This window comes from Oncorhynchus gorbuscha, linkage group LG06 (genome assembly GCF_021184085.1).
Source record: "Oncorhynchus gorbuscha isolate QuinsamMale2020 ecotype Even-year linkage group LG06, OgorEven_v1.0, whole genome shotgun sequence".
Classification (NCBI taxonomy): Eukaryota; Metazoa; Chordata; class Actinopteri; order Salmoniformes; family Salmonidae; genus Oncorhynchus; species Oncorhynchus gorbuscha.
Window position 1 is genome coordinate 89,156,521 of NC_060178.1, and position 20,261 is coordinate 89,176,781.

General features: G+C 47.6%; 1 protein-coding gene across 1 annotated transcript in view; it reads right to left on the reverse strand.

The window, feature by feature from the left end:
• Positions 1-1,888: 1,888 nt before the first annotated feature.
• macrod2 (mono-ADP ribosylhydrolase 2) overlaps positions 1,889-20,261 on the reverse strand; it is a gene marked incomplete at its 3' end in the record, with an annotated part of 1,344,506 nt that continues 1,326,133 nt past the window's right edge. Inside the window, exon 15 of the mRNA XM_046354831.1 lies at positions 1,889-1,935. Within this exon, the coding sequence (XP_046210787.1) occupies positions 1,889-1,935 (47 nt within the window). The remainder of the gene's footprint in view (positions 1,936-20,261) is intronic.

Below are 20,261 nucleotides of genomic sequence, written 5' to 3' on the forward strand. Positions count from 1 at the left end.
TCGACTTTAGCATTTATTTCTAATAGACAGTCAGAAAAGGAGGACAGATGAGGTGAAGAGAGAGAGAGAGGGAGAAATAGAGAGAGTGAGACACAGAGAAAGAGCGAGAGAGTGAGAGAGAGGAGAAGAGATTATAATCACAGCTTTCTATCTTTGAGATTCTATGGACAGTGTAGGATATTGAAGGATACTAAAAGACAATCACTCATCATCACTCAGACCCTTCAACATGTCTTATACCAACTGACTGAGCAGACACATGGGGAAGTTTGATCATGGTCATAGACTCACAAATAGGCCTATATATTTCTGGAAACCTATTTCCTCTTCCCCTGTGTAACATATTTCCTCTTCCCCTGTGTAACCTATGTCCTCTTCCCCTGTGTAACCTATGCCCTCTTCCCTTGTGTAACCCATGTCCTCTTCCCTTGTGTAACCTATTTCCTCTTCCCTTGTGTAACCTATTTCCTCTTCCCTTGTGTAACCTATTTCCTCTTCCCCTGTGTAACCTATTTCCTCTTCCCCTGTGTAACCTATTTCCTCTTCCCCCGTGTAACCTATGTCCTCTTCCCTTGTGTAACCCATGTCCTCTTCCCTTGTGTAACCTATTTCCTCTTCCCTTGTGTAGCCTATTTCCTCTTCCCCTGTGTAACCTATTTCCTCTTCCCCTGTGTAACCTATGTCCTCTTCCCTTGTGTAACCCATGTCCTCTTCCCCTGTGTAACATATTTCCTCTTCCCCTGTGTAACCTATTTCCTCTTCCCCTGTGTAGCCTATTTCCTCTTCCCCTGTGTAGCCTATTTCCTCTTCCCCTGTGTAGCATATTTCCTCTTCCCCTGTGTAACCTATTTCCTCTTCCCCTGTGTAACCTATTTCCTCTTCCCCTGTGTAACCTATTTCCTCTTCCCCTGTGTAACCTATTTCCTCTTCCCCTGTGTAACCTATTTCCTCTTCCCCTGTGTAACCTATTTCCTCTTCCCCTGTGTAACCTATTTCCCCTTCCCCTGTGTAACCTATTTCCCCTTCCCCTGTGTAACCTATTTCCTCTTCCCCTGTGTAACTTATTTCCTCTTCCCCCGTGTAAGCTCTCTCCTCTTCCCCAGTGTAACCTATTTCCTCTTCCCCTGTGTAACCTATTTCATCTTCCCCTGTGTAACCTATTTCCTCTTCCCCTGTGTAACCTCTTTCCCCTTCCCCTGTATAAGCTCTCTCCTCTTCCCCTGTGTAACCCATTTCCTCTTTCCCTGTGTAACCTATTTCCTCTTCCCCTGTGTAGCCTATTTCCTCTTCCCCTGTGTAGCCTATTTCCTCTTCCCCTGTGTAACCTATTTCCTCTTCCCCTGTGTAAACTATGTCCTCTTCCCTTGTGTAACCTATGTCCTCTTCCCTTGTGTAACCTATTTCCTCTTCCCCTGTGTAACCTATGTCCTCTTCCCTTGTGTAACCTATGTCCTCTTCCCTTGTGTAACCTGTCCTCTTCCCTTGTGTAACCTATTTCTTCTTCCCCTGTGTAACCTATTTCCTCTTCCCCTGTGTAACCTATTTCCTCTTCCCCTGTGTAACCTATTTTCTCTTCCCCTGTGTAACCTATTTCCACTTTCCCTATGTAACATCTTACTTCTTCCTATGTGTAATCCTTTCCTCTTCCCCTGTGTAACCTATTTCCACTTTCCCTATGTAACATCTTACTTCTTCCTATGTGTAATCCTTTCCTCTTCCCCTGTGTAACCTCTTGTCAGAGATGTAAAGTGAAATGTATACATAATTAAATTACATTAAATGTACATGAAATCAAATACTCACGTTCACTAGCGCTGGTGTCTGTCTCCATCTCTTTCTCTTTCTCTTTCTCTTTCTCTTTTTCTTTCTCTTTCTCTTTCTCCTTCTCCTTCTCTTTCTCTTTCTCCATATCCTTTTCTTTCTCCGTATCTTTCTCTTCAGGTTCAGCATTAGAAAGAATTGAACACACAAAGACAAAGACAGTTAAACAATCATCCAAATTGAGTTTTCTTTAAATTACTTGGTTGCTTTGGACATAATTAGCTTACAATGGATACAATTCCATTTGAATGAAGATGATGAATGCAACAAGTGTATACACACTGTTCCGTGTAGCTCCTTGTTTCTAACAACTCTGTGCTTACAGTCTCAAATGGCACCTAATTCCCTATATAGTGCATAACTTTTGGCTCTGGTCAATATAGGGAACCCAATATAAGGACCTCCGATCCCTCCTGTCCAGTATTTCTTGCAACCTCTACAGCCACTGTGATTATTATTATCTGACCCTGCTGGTCAACTATGAACATTTGAACATCTTGGATATGTTCTGTTATAATCTCCACCCGGCACAGCCAGAAGAGGACTGGCCACCCCTCAGATTCTGGTTCCTCTCTAGGTTTCTTCCTAGTTTCCTGCCTTTCTAGGGAGTTTTTCCTAGCCAGCGTGCTTCTACATCTGCATTTCTTGCTGTTTGGGGTTATAGGCTGGGTTTCTGTATAGCACTTTGTGACATCTGTTGATGTAAAATGGCTTTATAAATAAATGTAATTGATTGATTGATGTGAAATTTGTAATTGAAATCACTTTTCGCATGTGAAATAGATGTTTTCACATGTTGAGCTGAAATTTTCACATGTAAAAAACAGATGCATGAGGCAAGTTGTTCACATGTAATACATTTTGTGTTGACATGTTAACACTACTTCTTCACATGTGAGGCGAATAACACGTTTTTACCTCACGTGAATTGTGGATTCGGATGTGAAATTTGCAGTTTCACATGTGGAATAGCTTTTTTTCATGTGAAAAACTTTCACATGAAAATCTCCTGTAAGGGATTCTACAAAACAGAGCCCTATACTACGAATGTAGTGTAACTAGTTAGGGAGGTAACTTCGTTCAACTCTGAGTTCAACTTGGTATAACCCGTACCACGAAAGTGGCTCACCTTTTAGTATATTTCTATGGCAAAAAATCCTTCAGAACTAACATGCTCAGGGGCAGACAAACATCTTACTACATTTATCCTGCATTTCCTACATTTATAATTCAAATGTCATGTTGCTGCAGGATTCCTGCTGTAGCAAACAGGCTCAAATTAAGATCCGACATTTGTAAATGGCAGCTTCACATTTACATTTTTCACAAGGAGACAACGGAGGGTACTTAAAGCATCAAAGTGGCTCATGCCTGGAAATTCAATGCCTTCCTAAAGAGTCCCACTTCAAACAGAGACAAAACAAGTGTGAGGAGAGACATGAAAAGAGAGGAAGGAGAGAGAGAGAGAGAGTGATGAGAGAGAAACAAAATTAATTACAGAATGCAGTCCTGAGGCAGCATGAGCAAAGAGCTACCCTCGCCATCTCTCCACCTCCCCCTAACTATCAGCAGTCACACAGGCCCCTCTCCTCCTCTCCTCCTCCCCTTCACCTCCACTAGCTCACTCCAAAAGCAACCCCTTGCTCCCTTTTCATCCTCAACCCCGGCTCCAAACAAATTGTGCTCTAAAAACATCTTGTCTCCTCCAGACCTCCCAAGGCACCCCCTCTTTCCTCCAGGCATCTCAACAATGATGGAAACAAATACAGGTCTTCAGCAGTGTTGGAAAACAGTCTATTATTTCAATCTGTTATTCATATTTTTGGGGTCATTTTAGCAGATGCTCTTATCCAGAATGACGTACAGAAGCAATTAGGGTTAAGTGCCTTGCTCGGTGACTGGCACAACGCTCTTAACTGCCAACAACCTACTGTAGCTGTTTATACCAGACCTGGGTTCTAATACTATTTCAAATCTTTTAAATCCTTTATAGGCCCTGTGCAGTCAAAATTCAGTTTTTCCTGTGATTTGTGTCATATTGTACAACAGCTGATGAAACTAACACTATAAAAGTGTAAAGAAAATTAGAACAGTGTTATTTCCCGATTGTTGCTACACAGGACCTTCTAATGAGCAGGTTTTGCATGGGTGGAGTTTTGACTTGCCTGGTGACATGGTCAATGCAGCTGTCACGCCCTGACCACAGAGAGTTTTGACTTGCCTGGTGACATGGTCAATGCAGCTGTCACGCCCTGACCACAGAGAGTTTTGACTTGCCTGGTGACATGGTCAATGCAGCTGTCACGCCCTGACCACAGAGAGTTTTGACTTGCCTGGTGACATGGTCAATGCAGCTGTCACGCCCTGACCACAGAGAGTTTTGACTTGCCTGGTGACATGGTCAATGCAGCTGTCACGCCCTGACCACAGAGAGTTTTGACTTGCCTGGTGACATGGTCAATGCAGCTGTCACGCCCTGACCACAGAGAGTTTTGACTTGCCTGGTGACATGGTCAATGCAGCTGTCACGCCCTGACCACAGAGAGTTTTGACTTGCCTGGTGACATGGTCAATGCAGCTGTCACGCCCTGACCACAGAGAGTTTTGACTTGCCTGGTGACATGGTCAATGCAGCTGTCACGCCCTGACCACAGAGAGTTTTGACTTGCCTGGTGACATGGTCAATGCAGCTGTCACGCCCTGACCACAGAGAGTTTTGACTTGCCTGGTGACATGGTCAATGCAGCTGTCACGCCCTGACCACAGAGAGTTTTGACTTGCCTGGTGACATGGTCAATGCAGCTGTCACGCCCTGACCACAGAGAGTTTTGACTTGCCTGGTGACATGGTCAATGCAGCTGTCACGCCCTGACCATAGAGAGTTTTTTATTCTCTATGTTGGTTTGGTCGGGGTTTGACTAGGGTGGGTCATCTAGGTGATTATGTGTCTATGTTGGCTAGGTATGGTTCCCAATCAGAGGCAGCTGTTTGTCATTGTCTCTGATTGGGTTCATATTTAGGCAGCCATTTCCGCTTTGTGGGATCTTCTGTCATGATCGTCATAAGGAATGGACCAAGGTGCAGCATGGTAGGCGTACATTATCCTTTAATAAATGAACACGGAACAAAAACAACAAACTACCAAACGAAACGTGAAGCTACTGGTGTGCACACAGGCAACTAACTGTAGACAAGATCCCACAAAACACAATGGGGAAAATGGCTACCTAAATATGATCCCCAATCAGAGACAACAATAAACAGCTGTCTCTGATTGGGAGGCCAACACAAATCATCAATCACCTAGATGACCCACCCTAGTCACTATCACGCCCCAACCAACATAGAGAATAAACAGCTCTCTATGGTCAGGGCGTGACAGCAGCTGTTTTTATCTCAATATCAAATCATGTCTGGGTAAAAATTAAGTACCGTAATGTACATGTTTTCCATTAAAATAAAAGTATAACAATAATAATTTTAAAAACGCTTCTTAGCAAAGAGACATTTCTCAAGCAAGAATTTAGCTTGGACTGTCACCATGCAGGCTAAAACTCCATCCACTGAAAACAGGCAGACATTACAGGCAGTCTATTCTAACAGCTCTCACACTAAAAGGGCATTATCATCATTTTCAAAATGTAACTATATTATTCTAACCTCATAGTATCAAAATATAAAACACAGGAAAATCACGTTTTTGACTTTACTGGGCTTTTCATATGTAAGGAATAATCTACAAGGGGCAATGCGCTCTGTGGAAAAGAATGCATGACGTGGAACGTGTGTGCCACAACATGCTAGCAGTGGCACTAACCTTCCATGCAGTTGCAATGTTTTCAGCGTCGGGGAGTAGTGAACTACATGTAGTTCAACTAGTAATTAAACTACATTTTGCAGTAACTTGATGGTAGTTTAACAAAATTCAAATCTTGACAGTGTTTTCGGTAGTTAATTACTTTAGCTAACTACTGGAACTACACACTACTTTTTTGCTAATAGAAAAGACAATATGGATGAAGTAGGCAAGAATATCCTTTCTTTTTCGGCATCAGACCTGACTTATTCTCAGTTGAAACATACTTGTAACGGCGTTCTTCGTTTGTCGAAAGAGAGTCGGACCGAAATGCAGCATGGTGGTTACTCATGACTTTAATGAAAAAAACCGATACATGGAATAACTATACAAATACAAAAAACAACAAACGGAACGTGAAACCTAATTACAGCCTATCTGGTGAAACTACACAGAGACAGGAACAATCACCCACGAAATACAAAGCGAAACCCAGGCTACCTAAATACGTTTCCCAATCAGAGACAACGAGAATCACCTGACTCTGATTGAGAACCGCCTCAGGCAGCCAAGCCCATACAACACCCCTACTCAGCCGCAATCCCAATGACTACAAAAAAAACAATACGAAATACAACAAAAACCCATGTCACACCCTGGCCTGAACAAATAATTAAAGAAAGCACAAAATACTAAGACCAAGGCGTGACAATACTTTTTATGTTAAAAGGCCAAATTACCCATTTGGTTAACATCTGATTCCAGAGTGATGCCTATGATATTTGAGATTTAGATATGATAATTTTTCACGCAGTAGTTTTAGTGTAACGTCTTCCACTGTGATGTAATTGGTAGCTTTTAAACAATATTTTCAGAGTAGCTACCCCAATACTGATTATTCTCCACAGGTAGGTAACCGGTTCGAGCGTTTTGAAAGGTTGGAAGTTTAACGGTGAGAAATCTGTTGAGAAACCTACGTAATTAGACCTGTGGTAAATGGCCTGATATACCACGGTTGTCAGCCAATCAGTATTCAGTGCTCGAACCACCCAGTTTATAAAGATCATTAACAAAGAGAGTTCCAAACCTCTCTGCCAATTCATGGGTTGCATATTTCGCCACAATAGGTTTTTGAACATTTCTTTTGACCTCATGCCCATCTGAGCATTCTACTCAATTCATCGTCAATGAGCTCCGATGAAGATTTCATCCAAAGTGCATTACAGTGGCTTGGAAATACAATGGCATTCAAAAGGAGGCAAATAATTAGTAGGAAAACCTTTTGTCATCATTTTGATGTCACCAGATTGACTTTAGATGCAGTATAACGTTAGCTAGTTAACTACGATTGAGAGGTCACCGGATTTTAGCTAGCTACCGTTAGCATTGCTAGCTATTTTTTTACAAACTTTGTAAGCTAATGACAACATTGCCATTTCTAAAGTAAATTTGACGACATGATAATGCTGGCAATGTTGTTTCATACTAAACATTTGACTACTTTGGCAATTTCCTCGTATTTCCAGGCACTTTAGTATGTTTTAGACTAAACAGTCATTAGCCTCAGTCTAGAATGACTGGGCTTATCAAGACTTTAGGGCACCACTATCGTGCCGCCGGTGAATAACAGGTCATTTTCAGATTCCATATTACTCCCCCTCCTCACTCAGATCAATCCCAGACAGTCCTAGCAAAATTCTTGCTTGAGAAGTAAGATCAGCATACCCCAAATCCAGAGGTTGGGAGGTCAAATCCCAAATGGGGTCATATTGAGAAGTCAGCACAAAGTAATCATGCCAAATGTTTAAACTATTCTAGCTGAACAGCATACCGCTTACCTTAAAACCCCCATACCATTTCATTACTTGTCTTACAAATAAAAACTTGAACTGTGCAGCTTCACATGTGAAAATTACAATTAGAGTTCACATGTTAACACCTTTTCATATGCGAGGAGAATAACATGTTTTCACCTCACATGAATTGCAGTTTCACATGTGCAAACCTAACTCTCTCATGCTTTCAAATGTGTAGTGTCATGTTATTACATGTTGCATTTACATGCTGTCACATGTTATTACATTAACTTCACATCAGATCACGTTGTTTTTCCGTAAGGGCATGCCCGGATGCCTCAAAACTATTTCATACATTAAACAAGGTTTACATGGTTTTCCATGTAATGTATGTCTTCATCAACAAACAAGCCAGTTCTCTCAGAGATCCATCCATTATGCTGGAATATAGAATCGCTGGATGCTTGGAGTTAGTCTGCATGTTTCTACATGGCTGCCTTCTTAAAGCAGGCTTTAAAAATCAAGAGTTCTCCTGGATTTTGCAGATCAATTTTGCAGATCAATCATCACATTCTGCCTCAGTCTCTCTCTCGCTCCCTTTCTTTCTCTCCCTTGCTCTCACCCTCTGTCTGTCTGTCTGTCTGTCTGTCTGTCTGTCTGTCTGTCTGTCTGTCTGTCTGTCTGTCTGTCTGTCTGTCTGTCTGTCTGTCTGTCTGTCTGTCTGTCTGTCTGTCTGTCTGTCTGTCTGTCTGTCTGTCTGTCTGTCTGTCTGTCTGTCTGTCTGTCTGTCTGTCTGTCTGTCTGTCTGTCTGTCTGTCTGTCTGTCTGTCTGTCTGTCTGTCTGTCTGTCTCGTTCTCTCTCTCTTTTGTCTGTCCTACTCCCTTCTGTCCGCTGCCAGTGGAGAAGCAGCACTGACAGGCGAGGAAGGACAATGATTCCATTCCACCACCGCCACCGCCTTGTCTCGCGCTGACAGAGAGAGAGCCAGAGAGCTGGCGGGAGTAAATGAAACTGTGCAAGACACCTTTTCAAAAGTCTTTATATTACTCCCTCCCCACTATAATCAACGTAGCAGGTTTGTCACCCAAATCATCTCCATACTTGTTCACCTACCATGAGGAATTGGTACAAAGACACACTTACAGATAAGTACACATGGGTATATACCTCGGTATTACGTTCATATGGACAATAGACAGAGAATAACCCCAGGGGGACAAAATATGCAGTTGAATTGAAAGGAATTGAATTCACTATTTTACATGCTGTATTTCAAGGTCAGCACATTAAAGGAAGTGTGGAATGTGGTAATATTGTATCCTGCGGTGGTACACAGCATCCCTCTTCTTGTCAGCCTTTTAAAATGAGAGAGCTCAGAGCGTCCCTGTATAACATTGCAGAACTGGCCTTATTCCAGATCCCTCCTCTCCTCCCAGGTAATAACATCAGAACCCAAGAGCCCTGGTGGCACTTTCTCCTCCTAATAACCACCATTGATGAAAACCCAACACAAACCAAAAAATAAATAGAATTTAAATTGATTCTGCTCCACAGCCCCCTCTGCCACCCCCGCCGCCCTACGGATCCCAGAGAAAGAGAGACAGAGACCTAGACAGAGAATGAGACAGAAGAGAGAGAAGAAGAGAGAGAGAAAGAGAGAGAAAGAGAGAGAGATAAATACATGTATTGGCCCAATAGCTACATCATTAAAAGCACAAACTTGACATAACAGGCCTAGAAAGTTAGAACCAAGCCTTCCTTCTCGTCCACTGTACCCCCCTGACGCCCCACACCCTACAACGTCCTCCAGATGGTTCACCAGCCCCCCAGTGGTGCAGCAGTCTAAGGCACTGCATCTCAGTGCTAGAGATATCACTACAGACCCTGGTTCGATTCCAGGCTGTATCACAACTGGTCGATTGGGAGTCCCATAGGGCGGCGCACAATTGGCCCAGCGTTGTCCATGTTATGGTTTGGCTGGGGTAGGGAGTCATTGTAAATAAGAATTTGTTCTTAACTGACTTCCCTTTCTAAATATAGGTTCAAAAAAAAATATACAGTATATATATATATATATATTTAAATATATACACATGCTGCAGTGTGAGCCCACACCAGCCCCAGCAGCACGGGTCTGTACACCCTGCCCCCTGTATATCATTTTTCCTTGTCTTCTACACAGAAATGTCAAAAGTGTTCTGTGATTTTGGATAGATAGATGGATGAGTGAGAGAAAGAGAGAGAGAGAATGCTGTGCTGAGAGCTGACAGTATAGGGGGGAGGAGAAAGAGGAGGGAGCATGATGTGGGTAGAAAAATATACATGAGGTGGAGAAAAACAGGCTTCTGTCTGGCTGAAGAAGGAGAATTTAAGTCAAAAAAGAGGAAGAGGAGGATAATTTCAGTCCAAAGAGAGGAAGAGTGGGAGGAGGAGAAGGATTCGCTCAGTCCATAGAGTTGAGGAGACAAGGAGATGAAACAACTCACTGAATTAATCTACTTTCTCATTATAGTACTGGACAGCCCAGTTACCAACTAACAGCATCAACACTGATTGAAATAATTCTCCACACTCTACATTTAGGAGGAAAGTCCCACATTTTCTACAAGGGTTACTAGATGATACGTAGAGACACATTAATGTCCAACAACATTCTCTCTCCTTTCACTGACCCCATCTCTCCTTTATATCAACCCTCTCCTTTTTCTGAACCTCTCCATCCTTTTCTTCGACCCACTCCCCACTTTTCTTCAGAGGAAGAAAGGAAAAGGAGGAATATTGATTCAGGGCTTTTGTCTTTTCACAGGAAGACTCGACAGAGGGAGAGGGGGCGAGGAGGAGGAGCAAAGGGAGAGGAGAAGGAGAGGAGGAGAGGCAGTTGTAGTGAACTGAACTGATTTTGCCCCCTCTTTGATGCCCCTTTCCCACCCACCACCCCTTTTCCTCCCCCTTTATCCCCCTGTCCATTCTCCTCGTACCTCTGTCCCTCCTCCCCGTCCCCTGTCCCTTCTCCTTGTACCTCTGTCCGTCCTCCCCGTACCCCTGTCCATTCTCCTCGTACCTCTGTCCCTCCTCTCCGTACCCCTGTCCCTTCTCCTCGTACCTCTGTCCCTCCTCCCCGTACCCCTGTCCCTTCTCCTCGTACCTCTGTCCGTCCTCGCCGTACCCCTGTCCATTCTCCTCGTACCCCTGTCCCTTCTCCTCGTACCCCTGTCCCTCCTCCTCGTACCCCTGTCCCTCCTCCCCGTACTCCTGTCCATTCTCCTCGTACCTCTGTCCCTCCTCCACGTACCCCTGTCACTTCTCCTCGTACCTCTGTCCCTCCTCCCCGTAACCCTGTCCCTTCTCCTCATACCCCTGTCCCTTCTTCTCGTACCCCTGTCCCTTCTCCTCGTACCCCTGTCCCTTCTCCCCGTACCCCTGTCCCTTCTCCTCTTACCCCTGTCCCTTCTCCTCGTACCTCTGTCCCTCCTCCCCGTACCCCTGCCCCTTCTCCTCGTACCCCTGTCCCTTCTCCTTGTACCCCTGTCCCTCCTCCTCGTACCCCTGTCCCTTCTCCCCGTACCCCTGTCCCTTCTCCTCGTACCTCTGTCCCTTCCCCCCGTACCCCTGTCCCTTCTCCTCGTACCCCTGTCCCTTCTCCTCGTACCTCTGTCCCTCCTCCCCATACCCCTGTCCCTTCTCCTCGTACCCCTGTCCCTTCTCCTCGTACACCTGTCCCTCCTCCTCGTACCCCTGTCCCTTCTCCCCGTACCCCTGTCCCTTCTCCTCGTACCCCTGTCCCTCCTCCACATACCCCTGTCCCTTCTCCTCGTACCCCTGTCCCTCCCCCCCGTACCCCTGTCCATTCTCCTCATACCTCTGTCCCTCCTCCCCGTACCCCTGTCCCTTCTCCTCGTACCTCTGTCCCTCCTCCCAATTCCCCTGTCCCTTCTCCTCGTACCCCTGTCCCTTCTCCTCGTACCTCTGTCCCTTGTCCCCGTACCCCTGTCCCTTCTCCTCGTACCCCTGTCCCTTCTCCTCGTACCTCTGTCCCTCCTCCCCATACCCCTGTCCCTTCTCCTCGTACCCCTGTCCCTTCTCCTTGTACCCCTGTCCCTCCTCCTCGTACCCCTGTCCCTTCTCCCCGTACCCCTGTCCATTCTCCTCGTACCCCTGTCCCTCCTCCCCGTACCCCTGTCCCTTCCCCCCGTACCCCCGTCCCTCCTCCTCGTACCCTTGTCCCTCCTCCTCTTATCCCTGTCCCTTCTCCTCGTACCCCTGTCCCTTCTCGCCGTACCCCTGTCCCTTCTCCTCGTACCCCTGTCCCTTCTCCTCGTACCCCTGTCCCTCCTCCCCGTCCCCTGTCCCTTCTCCTCGTACCCCTGCCCCTTCTCCTCGTACCCCTGTCCCTTCTCCTTGTACCCCTGTCCCTCCTCCTCGTACCCCTGTCCCTTCTCCCCGTACCCCTGTCCCTTCTCCTCGTACCTCTGTCCCTTCCCCCGTACCCCTGTCCCTTCTCCTCGTACCCCTGTCCCTTCTCCTCCCTCTGTCCCTCCTCCCCATACCCCTGTCCCTTCTCCTCGTACCCCTGTCCCTTCTCCTCGTACACCTGTCCCTCCTCCTCGTACCCCTGTCCCTTCTCCCGTACCCCTGTCCCTTCTCCTCGTACCCCTGTCCCTCCTCCACATACCCCTGTCCCTTCTCCTCGTACCCCTGTCCCTCCCCCCGTACCCCTGTCCATTCTCCTCCCTCTGTCCCTCCTCCCCGTCCCTGTCCCTTCTCCTCGTACCTCTGTCCCTCCTCCCAATTCCCCTGTCCCTTCTCCTCGTACCCCTGTCCCTTCTCCTCGTACCTCTGTCCCTTGTCCCCGTACCCCTGTCCCTTCTCCTCGTACCCCTGTCCCTTCTCCTCGTACCTCTGTCCCTCCTCCCCATACCCCTGTCCCTTCTCCTCGTACCCCTGTCCCTTCTCCTTGTACCCCTGTCCCTCCTCCTCGTACCCCTGTCCCTTCTCCCCGTCCCCTGTCCATTCTCCTCGTCCCCTGTCCCTCCTCCCCGTACCCCTGTCCCTTCCCCCCGTACCCCCGTCCTCCTCCTCGTACCCTTGTCCCTCCTCCTCTTATCCCTGTCCCTTCTCCTCGTACCCCTGTCCCTTCTCCCGTACCCTGTCCCTTCTCCTCGTACCCCTGTCCCTTCTCCTCGTACCCCTGTCCCTCCTCCCCGTACCCCTGTCCCTTCTCCTCGTACCCCTGTCCCTCCTCCCCGTACCCCTGTCCATTCTCCTCGTACCTCTGTCCCTCCTCCCCATACCCCTGTCCCTTCACCTCGTACCCCTGTCCCTTCTCCTCGTACCTCTGTCCCTTCTCCCCGTACCCCTGCCCCTCCTCCTCATACCCCTGTCCCTTCTCCCCGTCCCTGTCCATTCTCCTCGTACCCCTGTCCCTCCTCCCCGTCCCCTGTCCCTTCCCCCATACCCCCCCTCCTCCTCGTCCCTTGTCCCTCCTCCTCTTATCCCTGTCCCTTCTCCTCGTACCCCTGTCCCTTCTCGCCGTACCCCTGTCCCTTCTCCTCGTACCCCTGTCCCTTCTCCTCGTACCCCTGTCCCTCCTCCCCGTACCCCTGTCCCTTCTCCTCGTACCCCTGTCCCTCCTCCCCGTACCCCTGTCCATTCTCCTTGTACCTCTGTCCCTCCTCCCCGTACCCCTGTCCCTTCTCCTTGTACCTCTGTCCCTCCTCCCCATACCCCTGTCCCTTCTCCTCGTACCCCTGTCCCTTCTCCTCGTACCTCTGTCCCTTCCCCCCATACCCCTGTCCCTTCTCCTCGTACCCCTGTCCCTTCTCCTTGTACCTCTGTCCCTCCTCCCCATACCCCTGTCCCTTCTCCTCGTACCCCTGTCCCTTCTCCTCGTACCCCTGTCCCTTCTCCTCGTACCCCTGTCCCTTCTCCCCGTACCCCTGTCCCTTCTCCTCGTACCCCTGTCCCTCCTCCCCATACCCCTGTCCCTTCTCCTCGTACCCCTGTCCCTCCCCCCTTACCCCTGTCCATTCTCCTCGTACCTCTGTCCCTTCTCCTCGTACCCCTATCCCTTCTTCTCGTACCTCTGTCCCTCCTCCCCATACCCCTGTCCCTTCTCCTCGTACCTCTGTCCCTTCTCCCCGTACCCCTGTCCCTTCTCCTCGTACCCCTGTCCCTCCTCCCCTTACCCCTGTCCATTCTCCTCGTACCTCTGTCCTTCCTCCCCGTACCCCTGTCCCTTCTCCTCGTACCCCTGTCCCTTCTCCTCGTACCCCTGTCCCTTCTCCTCGTAGCCCTGTCCCTTCTCCTCGTACCTCTGTCCCTTCCCCCCGTACCTCTGTCCCTCCTCCCCATACCCCTGTCCCTTCTCCTCGTACCCCTGTCCCTTCTCCTCGTACCCCTGTCCCTCCTCCTCGTACCCCTGTCCCTTCTCCCCGTACCCCTGTCCCTTCTCCTCGTACCCCTGTCCCTTCTCCTCGTACCTCTGTCCCTCATCCCCATACCCCTGTCCCTTCTCCCCGTACCCCTGTCCATTCTCCTCGTACCCCTGTCCCTCCTCCCCATACCCCTGTCCATTCTCCTCATACCTCTGTCCCTCCTCCCCATACCCCTGTCCCTTCTCCTCGTACCCCTGTCCCTTCTCCTCGTACCCCTGTCCCTCCTCCTCGTACCCCTGTCCCTTCTCCCCGTACCCCTGTCCCTTCTCCTCGTACCCCTGTCCCTTCTCCTCGTACCTCTGTCCCTTCTCCCCGTACCCCTGTCCCTTCTCCTCGTACCCCTGTCCCTTCTCCTCGTACCTCTGTCCCTCATCCCCATACCCCTGTCCCTTCTCCCCGTACCCCTGTCCCTTCTCCTCGTACCCCTGTCCCTTCTCCTCGTACCCCTGTCCCTCCTCCTCGTACCCCTGTCCCTTCTCCCCGTACCCCTGTCCCTTCTCCTCGTACCCCTGTCCCTTCTCCTCGTACCTCTGTCCCTTCTCCCCCCGTACCCCTGTCCCTTCTCCTCGTACCCCTGTCCCTTCTCCTCGTACCTCTGTCCCTCATCCCCATACCCCTGTCCCTTCTCCCCGTACCCCTGTACCTTCTCCTCGTACCTCTGTCCCTTCTCCCCATACCCCTGTCCATTCTCCTCGTACCTCTGTCCCTCCTCCCCGTACCCCTGTCCCTTCTCCTCGTACCTCTGTCCCTCCTCCCCATACCCCTGTCCCTTCTCCTCGTAGCCCTGTCCCTTCTCCTCATACCTCTGTCCCTTCCCCCCGTACCCCTGTCCCTTCTCCTCGTACCCCTGTCCCTTCTCCTCATACCTCTGTCCCTCCTCCCCGTACCCCTGTCCCTTCTCCTCGTACCCCTGTCCCTTCTCCTCGTACCCCTGTCCCTCCTCCTCGTACCCCTGTCCCTTCTCCCCGTACCTCTGTCCCTTCTCCTCGTACCCCTGTCCCTCCTTCTCGTACCCCTGTCTCTCCTCCCCGTACCCCTGTCCCTTCCCCCGTACCCCTGTCCCTTCTCGCCGTACCCCTGTCCCTTCTCCTCGTACCCTGTCCCTTCTCCTCGTACCCCTGTCCCTCCCCGTACCCCTGTCCCTTCTCCTCGTACCCCTGTCCCTCCTCCCTGTACCCCTGTCCCTCCTCCCCGTACCTCTGTCCCTCCTCCCCGTACCCCTGTCCTGCGCAGGTCACAGCTCACTGCTCCCTAATTGTCTTAGTGATGCTGAGACAGTGGGCCATATAACACTGGGGCATCATGAAGTGTTTTCCCTCCAAACTACTCTTTCCTTTTCACTCCTTTGAGTGTGTTGGCGGCTCCATTCAGCTAAGCTATTTCACCAGCCTGGGCATCGTACTACAAGCTTGTAACATTTACATATGAAAATGGGACCGGCTTTCTCCACATTTACCAGCTCATTAGTTCCTATTGGTTCAGGTCCTTGTTGATCCGCCAGGCAACCCATTTTCTCTTGTTTTGCATGAGTGCGGTGATGTCTGCAATTATGTGTTACAAGAAGGATACATACAAGTGGCCAGGGCCCAGGGCTTGTAATGGGGAGGCAAAGTTAATGAATAAGGGTCTTTGATACTCGTTGAACATAAATACGGTTCAGTTCACATAAAGCTCACAGATCACACTAACCATAGACCACCCAGTAGTCATTACAACCCCTCTTTAATTCACACAATGAATTCAGCTCCATCACGGTAGAAAGGGTTATCTGAAGACGTCGATGGCACCATTGACCCGAACAGGGCTCTTGTTGTGTCTCAAATGGCAGCCTCTTCCCTATGGAGATTTTTACAGACTAAATACTTTTCAATTTAGTAGTGCACTAAAAAGGGAATAGAGAGCCATTTGGAAAACAATCCTCAGTCTTTGTTTTCATTCTTTGCTTATTCTGTGGCAAGGAAGTGCTATTGAGCTGGCAGTGCTCCCCCAATATAAAAAAACAACACTTATTTTACCAGGTCATTTCACCGAGAACACATTTTATTTTACAGCAATGACGTGAGGAAGAATTGTAGGGGAGAAAATAAGGGATAAATGAGCCAATTGAAAGCTGGGAATGATCGCGTGAACATGGTGGTATGACAGCCAGATTGGGAATTTAGCCAGGACACCTTGATATCCGGACTGCCTTAGCAACAGCAGTGAGCCAGGACCAGAGACCATTTACCAGATACTCCATCAAGTAAAGTGAGAGGGAAAACGGTTATTGCTGTGGCTAAAAGACATTTCCTGCAACATCATTCAACATCTGTTTTAAAGTTCAATGGAACTGGGTCAGAATTTATCTAGTAGAATTCACTGGTAGAACTTTGAATGCGCAATACAATTTCCTAAGAATATGTGACTTGGACTGTGCCACTAAGACAAACGTTGGATTCCCTATAGTACACTAGTTTTGACCAGGGATCATAGGGCTCTAGTCAAAAGTAGTGCTCTATATAGGGATTAGGGTGCCATTTGGGACACATCTTCTGTCTTGGTTTACTCCAGGAAGACTAGCTGTCTCAGTTTAACCACCAACTTCTGTTTCAGTTTAACCACTGAGCGGAGAACAAAAATGATCGTCCATAGTGACTGTGTTTTAATTCAATCAAGCCACCCATCTGGAGAGGGTTGTATGGGACTGGTGTCTGGTGGCCTTCGTTTGGGTATATAAGCTGGACATCTGTGTGTTCCAGCTGAGATCAAGGTGTAGTTCTATAGGCTCTGGTAGGCTCTGATAGGCTCTGGTAGGCTCTGATAGGCTCTGATAGGCTCTGGTAGGCTCTGATAGGCTCTGATAGGCTCTGGTAGGCTCTGATAGGCTCTAGTAGGCTCTGGTAGGCTCTGATAGGCTCTAGTAGGCTCTGGTAGGCTCTGATAGGCTCTAGTAGGCTCTGGTAGGCTCTGGTAGGCTCTGGTAGGCTCTGGTAGGCTCTGATAGGCTCTGGTAGGCTCTGGTAGGCTCTAGTAGGCTCTGGTAGGCTCTGGTAGGCTCTGGTAGGCTCTGATAGGCTCTGGTAGGCTCTGGTAGGCTCTGATAGGCTCTAGTAGGCTCTGGTAGGCTCTGGTAGGCTCTGATAGGCTCTAGTAGGCTCTGGTAGGCTCTGATAGGCTCCGGTAGGCTCTGATAGGCTCTGATAGGCTCTGATAGGCTCTGATAGGCTCTGGTAGGCTCTGGTAGGCTCTGGTAGGCTCTGATAGGCTCCGGTAGGCTCTGATAGGCTCTGATAGGCTCTGATAGGCTCTGATAGGCTCTGGTAGGCTCTGATAGGCTCTGGTAGGCTCTGGTAGGCTCTGATAGGCTCTGAGGGAAGACGGAACACAGAACACAACAGACTGCAGAGGCCATGCTTTGAGATCAAAGAAGCCAGCTGAAGGAATTCACCTTCTGAGATATTGACAGACTCCCTACTGTGACGTAAACCACAGATGGATACTAGACACAAGGCGTAGGGTATACTCCCACTTCATCGATTTCCCCCAGACTTTTAAAGTCTGTGAGACTGTGAAACTGTGAGAAGTCTAGGTATTGAGATGTAGCTGTGTGACAAAATAGTTAGTTTCGGGAACATTGAACTTCCTGTCTGCAACAAACACAGACATTCCCCATTTCCCGTGGTTCCATGTGGCCACGTGCGGTCTAAACCTGTAACCTGTAACCTGTAACCCGCACCTGTCTATGTCCATACATGTCCTGTTATTGTCTGCAAACTCTGACAGGCTACAAGGGGCATGCTTTGTCTCTCTCTCTCTCTCTCTCTCTCTCTCTCTCTCTCTCTCTCTCTCTCTCTCTCTCTCTCTCTCTCTCTCTCTCTCTCTCTCTCTCTCTCTCTCTCTCTCTCTCTCTCTCCCTCTATCTTTTCTCACACTCTCTCTCTCTCCCTCTATACTTTTCTCTCTATCTCACGCTCTCTCTCCCCAGTCTCCTCCCACAATTTTAGCTTGGGAATCAACTGAGAGAGGAGTCATTTCTTTCTGAGCCTTCCGATGACACAGTGAATTATGGCTGAACAACAGAAGGACAAAAAGCCAAATTATCTTCTGTCTCCTAAATGCATGCAAGGTAGAGAAGGTAATTTTCTGCTTGTCTGCATATGGATTTGAGTTATGCCTAAATCTGTGTTCCCTTCTCTCTCTTTCTTTAATTCTCTATCTTTCTCTCTCTCTTCCTCTCTCTTGCACTTTCTCTCATTCCATCTGTCTCTCCATCTCTTTCACACTCTCTCTCTCTCTCTCTCTCTCTCTCTCTCTCTCTCTCTCTCTCTCTCTCTCTCTCTCTCTCTCTCTCTCTCTCTCTCTCTCTCTCTCTCTCTCTCTCTCCTCCCCCCCCCTCTCTGGTCCACTCCCTTCTGTCACACTGATGGATTTTGTCTCTAGGTTGTTCAGTGCTGTTAGAAGGGCTGACTAGGGCTGACTAGAGAACACTCCACACACACAGAGAAAGCCCAATCAGTAACACTACAAGCAGTGTAACTTCAGGCATCACACGTCTCTCTATTCAAACTTAATGAACTCTTGCAGAATTCTGTCGGTTTGCAGAGCAATACTTTTTCTCAGTTGTATGAGGTAAAGCCATTGCCATTAAATAAACCTAGGGGAGAACTGGGACGAAAGTAACACACCCAGTTTCTCAGATAACAGCTAGAATGATGTAGTGAAGTCAGCACGTTCCTAATGCGGGGTACGACCTTCCTGCAAAAGAAAAGCCCAGTTCAACCATGTTTCACCAAGTCATCAACAAAAAGTGGTTTTGAACCATGTAAGTAAAAAGAAACAAACCCAGAAGTATTTTTCAGTTTTAGAATTGCGTTTAGCTATTTAAGGTTCGAAACATAAGTAATTTTCTTAACCCATCTAGTAACTAAATGACAGCATAGGTTTGAAGTATCATGCCAGCTAGTCTTGGGTGTTAGCCTGGGAGAAGTTACAGGAGAGACGGGTGGTATGAAAGTAACACAATGTTAACTGATGAACTGGAATCAAATAAAACAATATTTAAGCACAGGCCATTGTCTCTTCTAGATCATGTTGCTGTTATAATTTTATCAAAATATCAACAAGTGACTGAATGTCTGAAAATGAGATATGACGTCCTTAGAATTATACCTTAATCAATTGACTTGATGGCTCAGCTTCTCACATAAGATTTTATCAACAGGTTAGCGGTTAAAAATATATATTTTTATGATTTTGGGGATCAATTACCTTGTGTCAAGCCATGGAAATGTGACAAGCATGATGAGTTTGCTATTTGTGAAGATAATATATTTTTTTATTCTATCAAGACACGAGGAGAGCGCATGACAAGGACAGTTGGAGCACACCTGATTGGTAGGGCTAAGCATGAATAGTCATTGAAAATTGTGACAAACATCTCCTACTACATTCCCATTAAAGTGAGATGAGAAAATGATATGGCTATTATGTGATCCTTTTCATACATTTCAAACCATAGCAAACCATAGCATACATTTCATACATTTCAAACCATAGCATTAATCATTCAAATAGACACAAACATGACATGATGGCTAATAGTAGTTCAAAATAAAGAGCATTACAAACCAGAAAGATGGAGATAAGACAGATATTGTGCACTTTTCGCCAGCTGTTACTTCCATCTCAATACTGTGTTACTCCTGCCCTGCCGGCAGGTACAAAAGTAACATTGTGGAAGTTGTTTTACTCTGTATTCTGTATACTGTATAAATGTATACATATGAATAACAACTTACAGAAGTAACATTGTGGTAGTTGTTTTACTCTGTATACTGTATAAATGTATACATATGAATAACAACTTACAGAAGTAACATTGTGGTAGTTCTGTTCTCAGTCTATTCAATTTCAACTCATTTATCTTAGAAATTAAATTACAGTTGCTAATGGTGGAGGACATATGAAAGTTGTTTGTCATAAAATATGGTGTCTCTAGCCCTATCGATCTCTGAGTAATTAGGAAACAAACTAAGTGTTACTTTCTTCCCGGTTCTCCCGACTAGTACTGGTGGGCTCACTTAAACACCAGGGTGATGACAGAACAGGCCTGCTTGATCAGCTAAGATTGATCAGTCTATATTTGATCCATCTTCTCTCTCATCTCCTCTTTCTAGTCCAATCTATAACCAAATTACTGACAGAAAGATAGAAAATAAAATCACAAAGATGAATGAAGAAGTTAGTGAAAACCTCCCGCTGGTTAAGTTAATAGGAGAGATAGGAGAAGAGAAGGGAGAGGAGGGGAGGAGAAGGGAGGGTGGAGAGGTGAGTAGAGGAGAAGGGAGGAGAGGGGAGGAGAAGCGAGGGGAAGAGAGGAGAAGAGAAGGGAGGAGAGGAGGGGAGGAGAAGGGAGGGGAGAGGGGAGGAGAAGG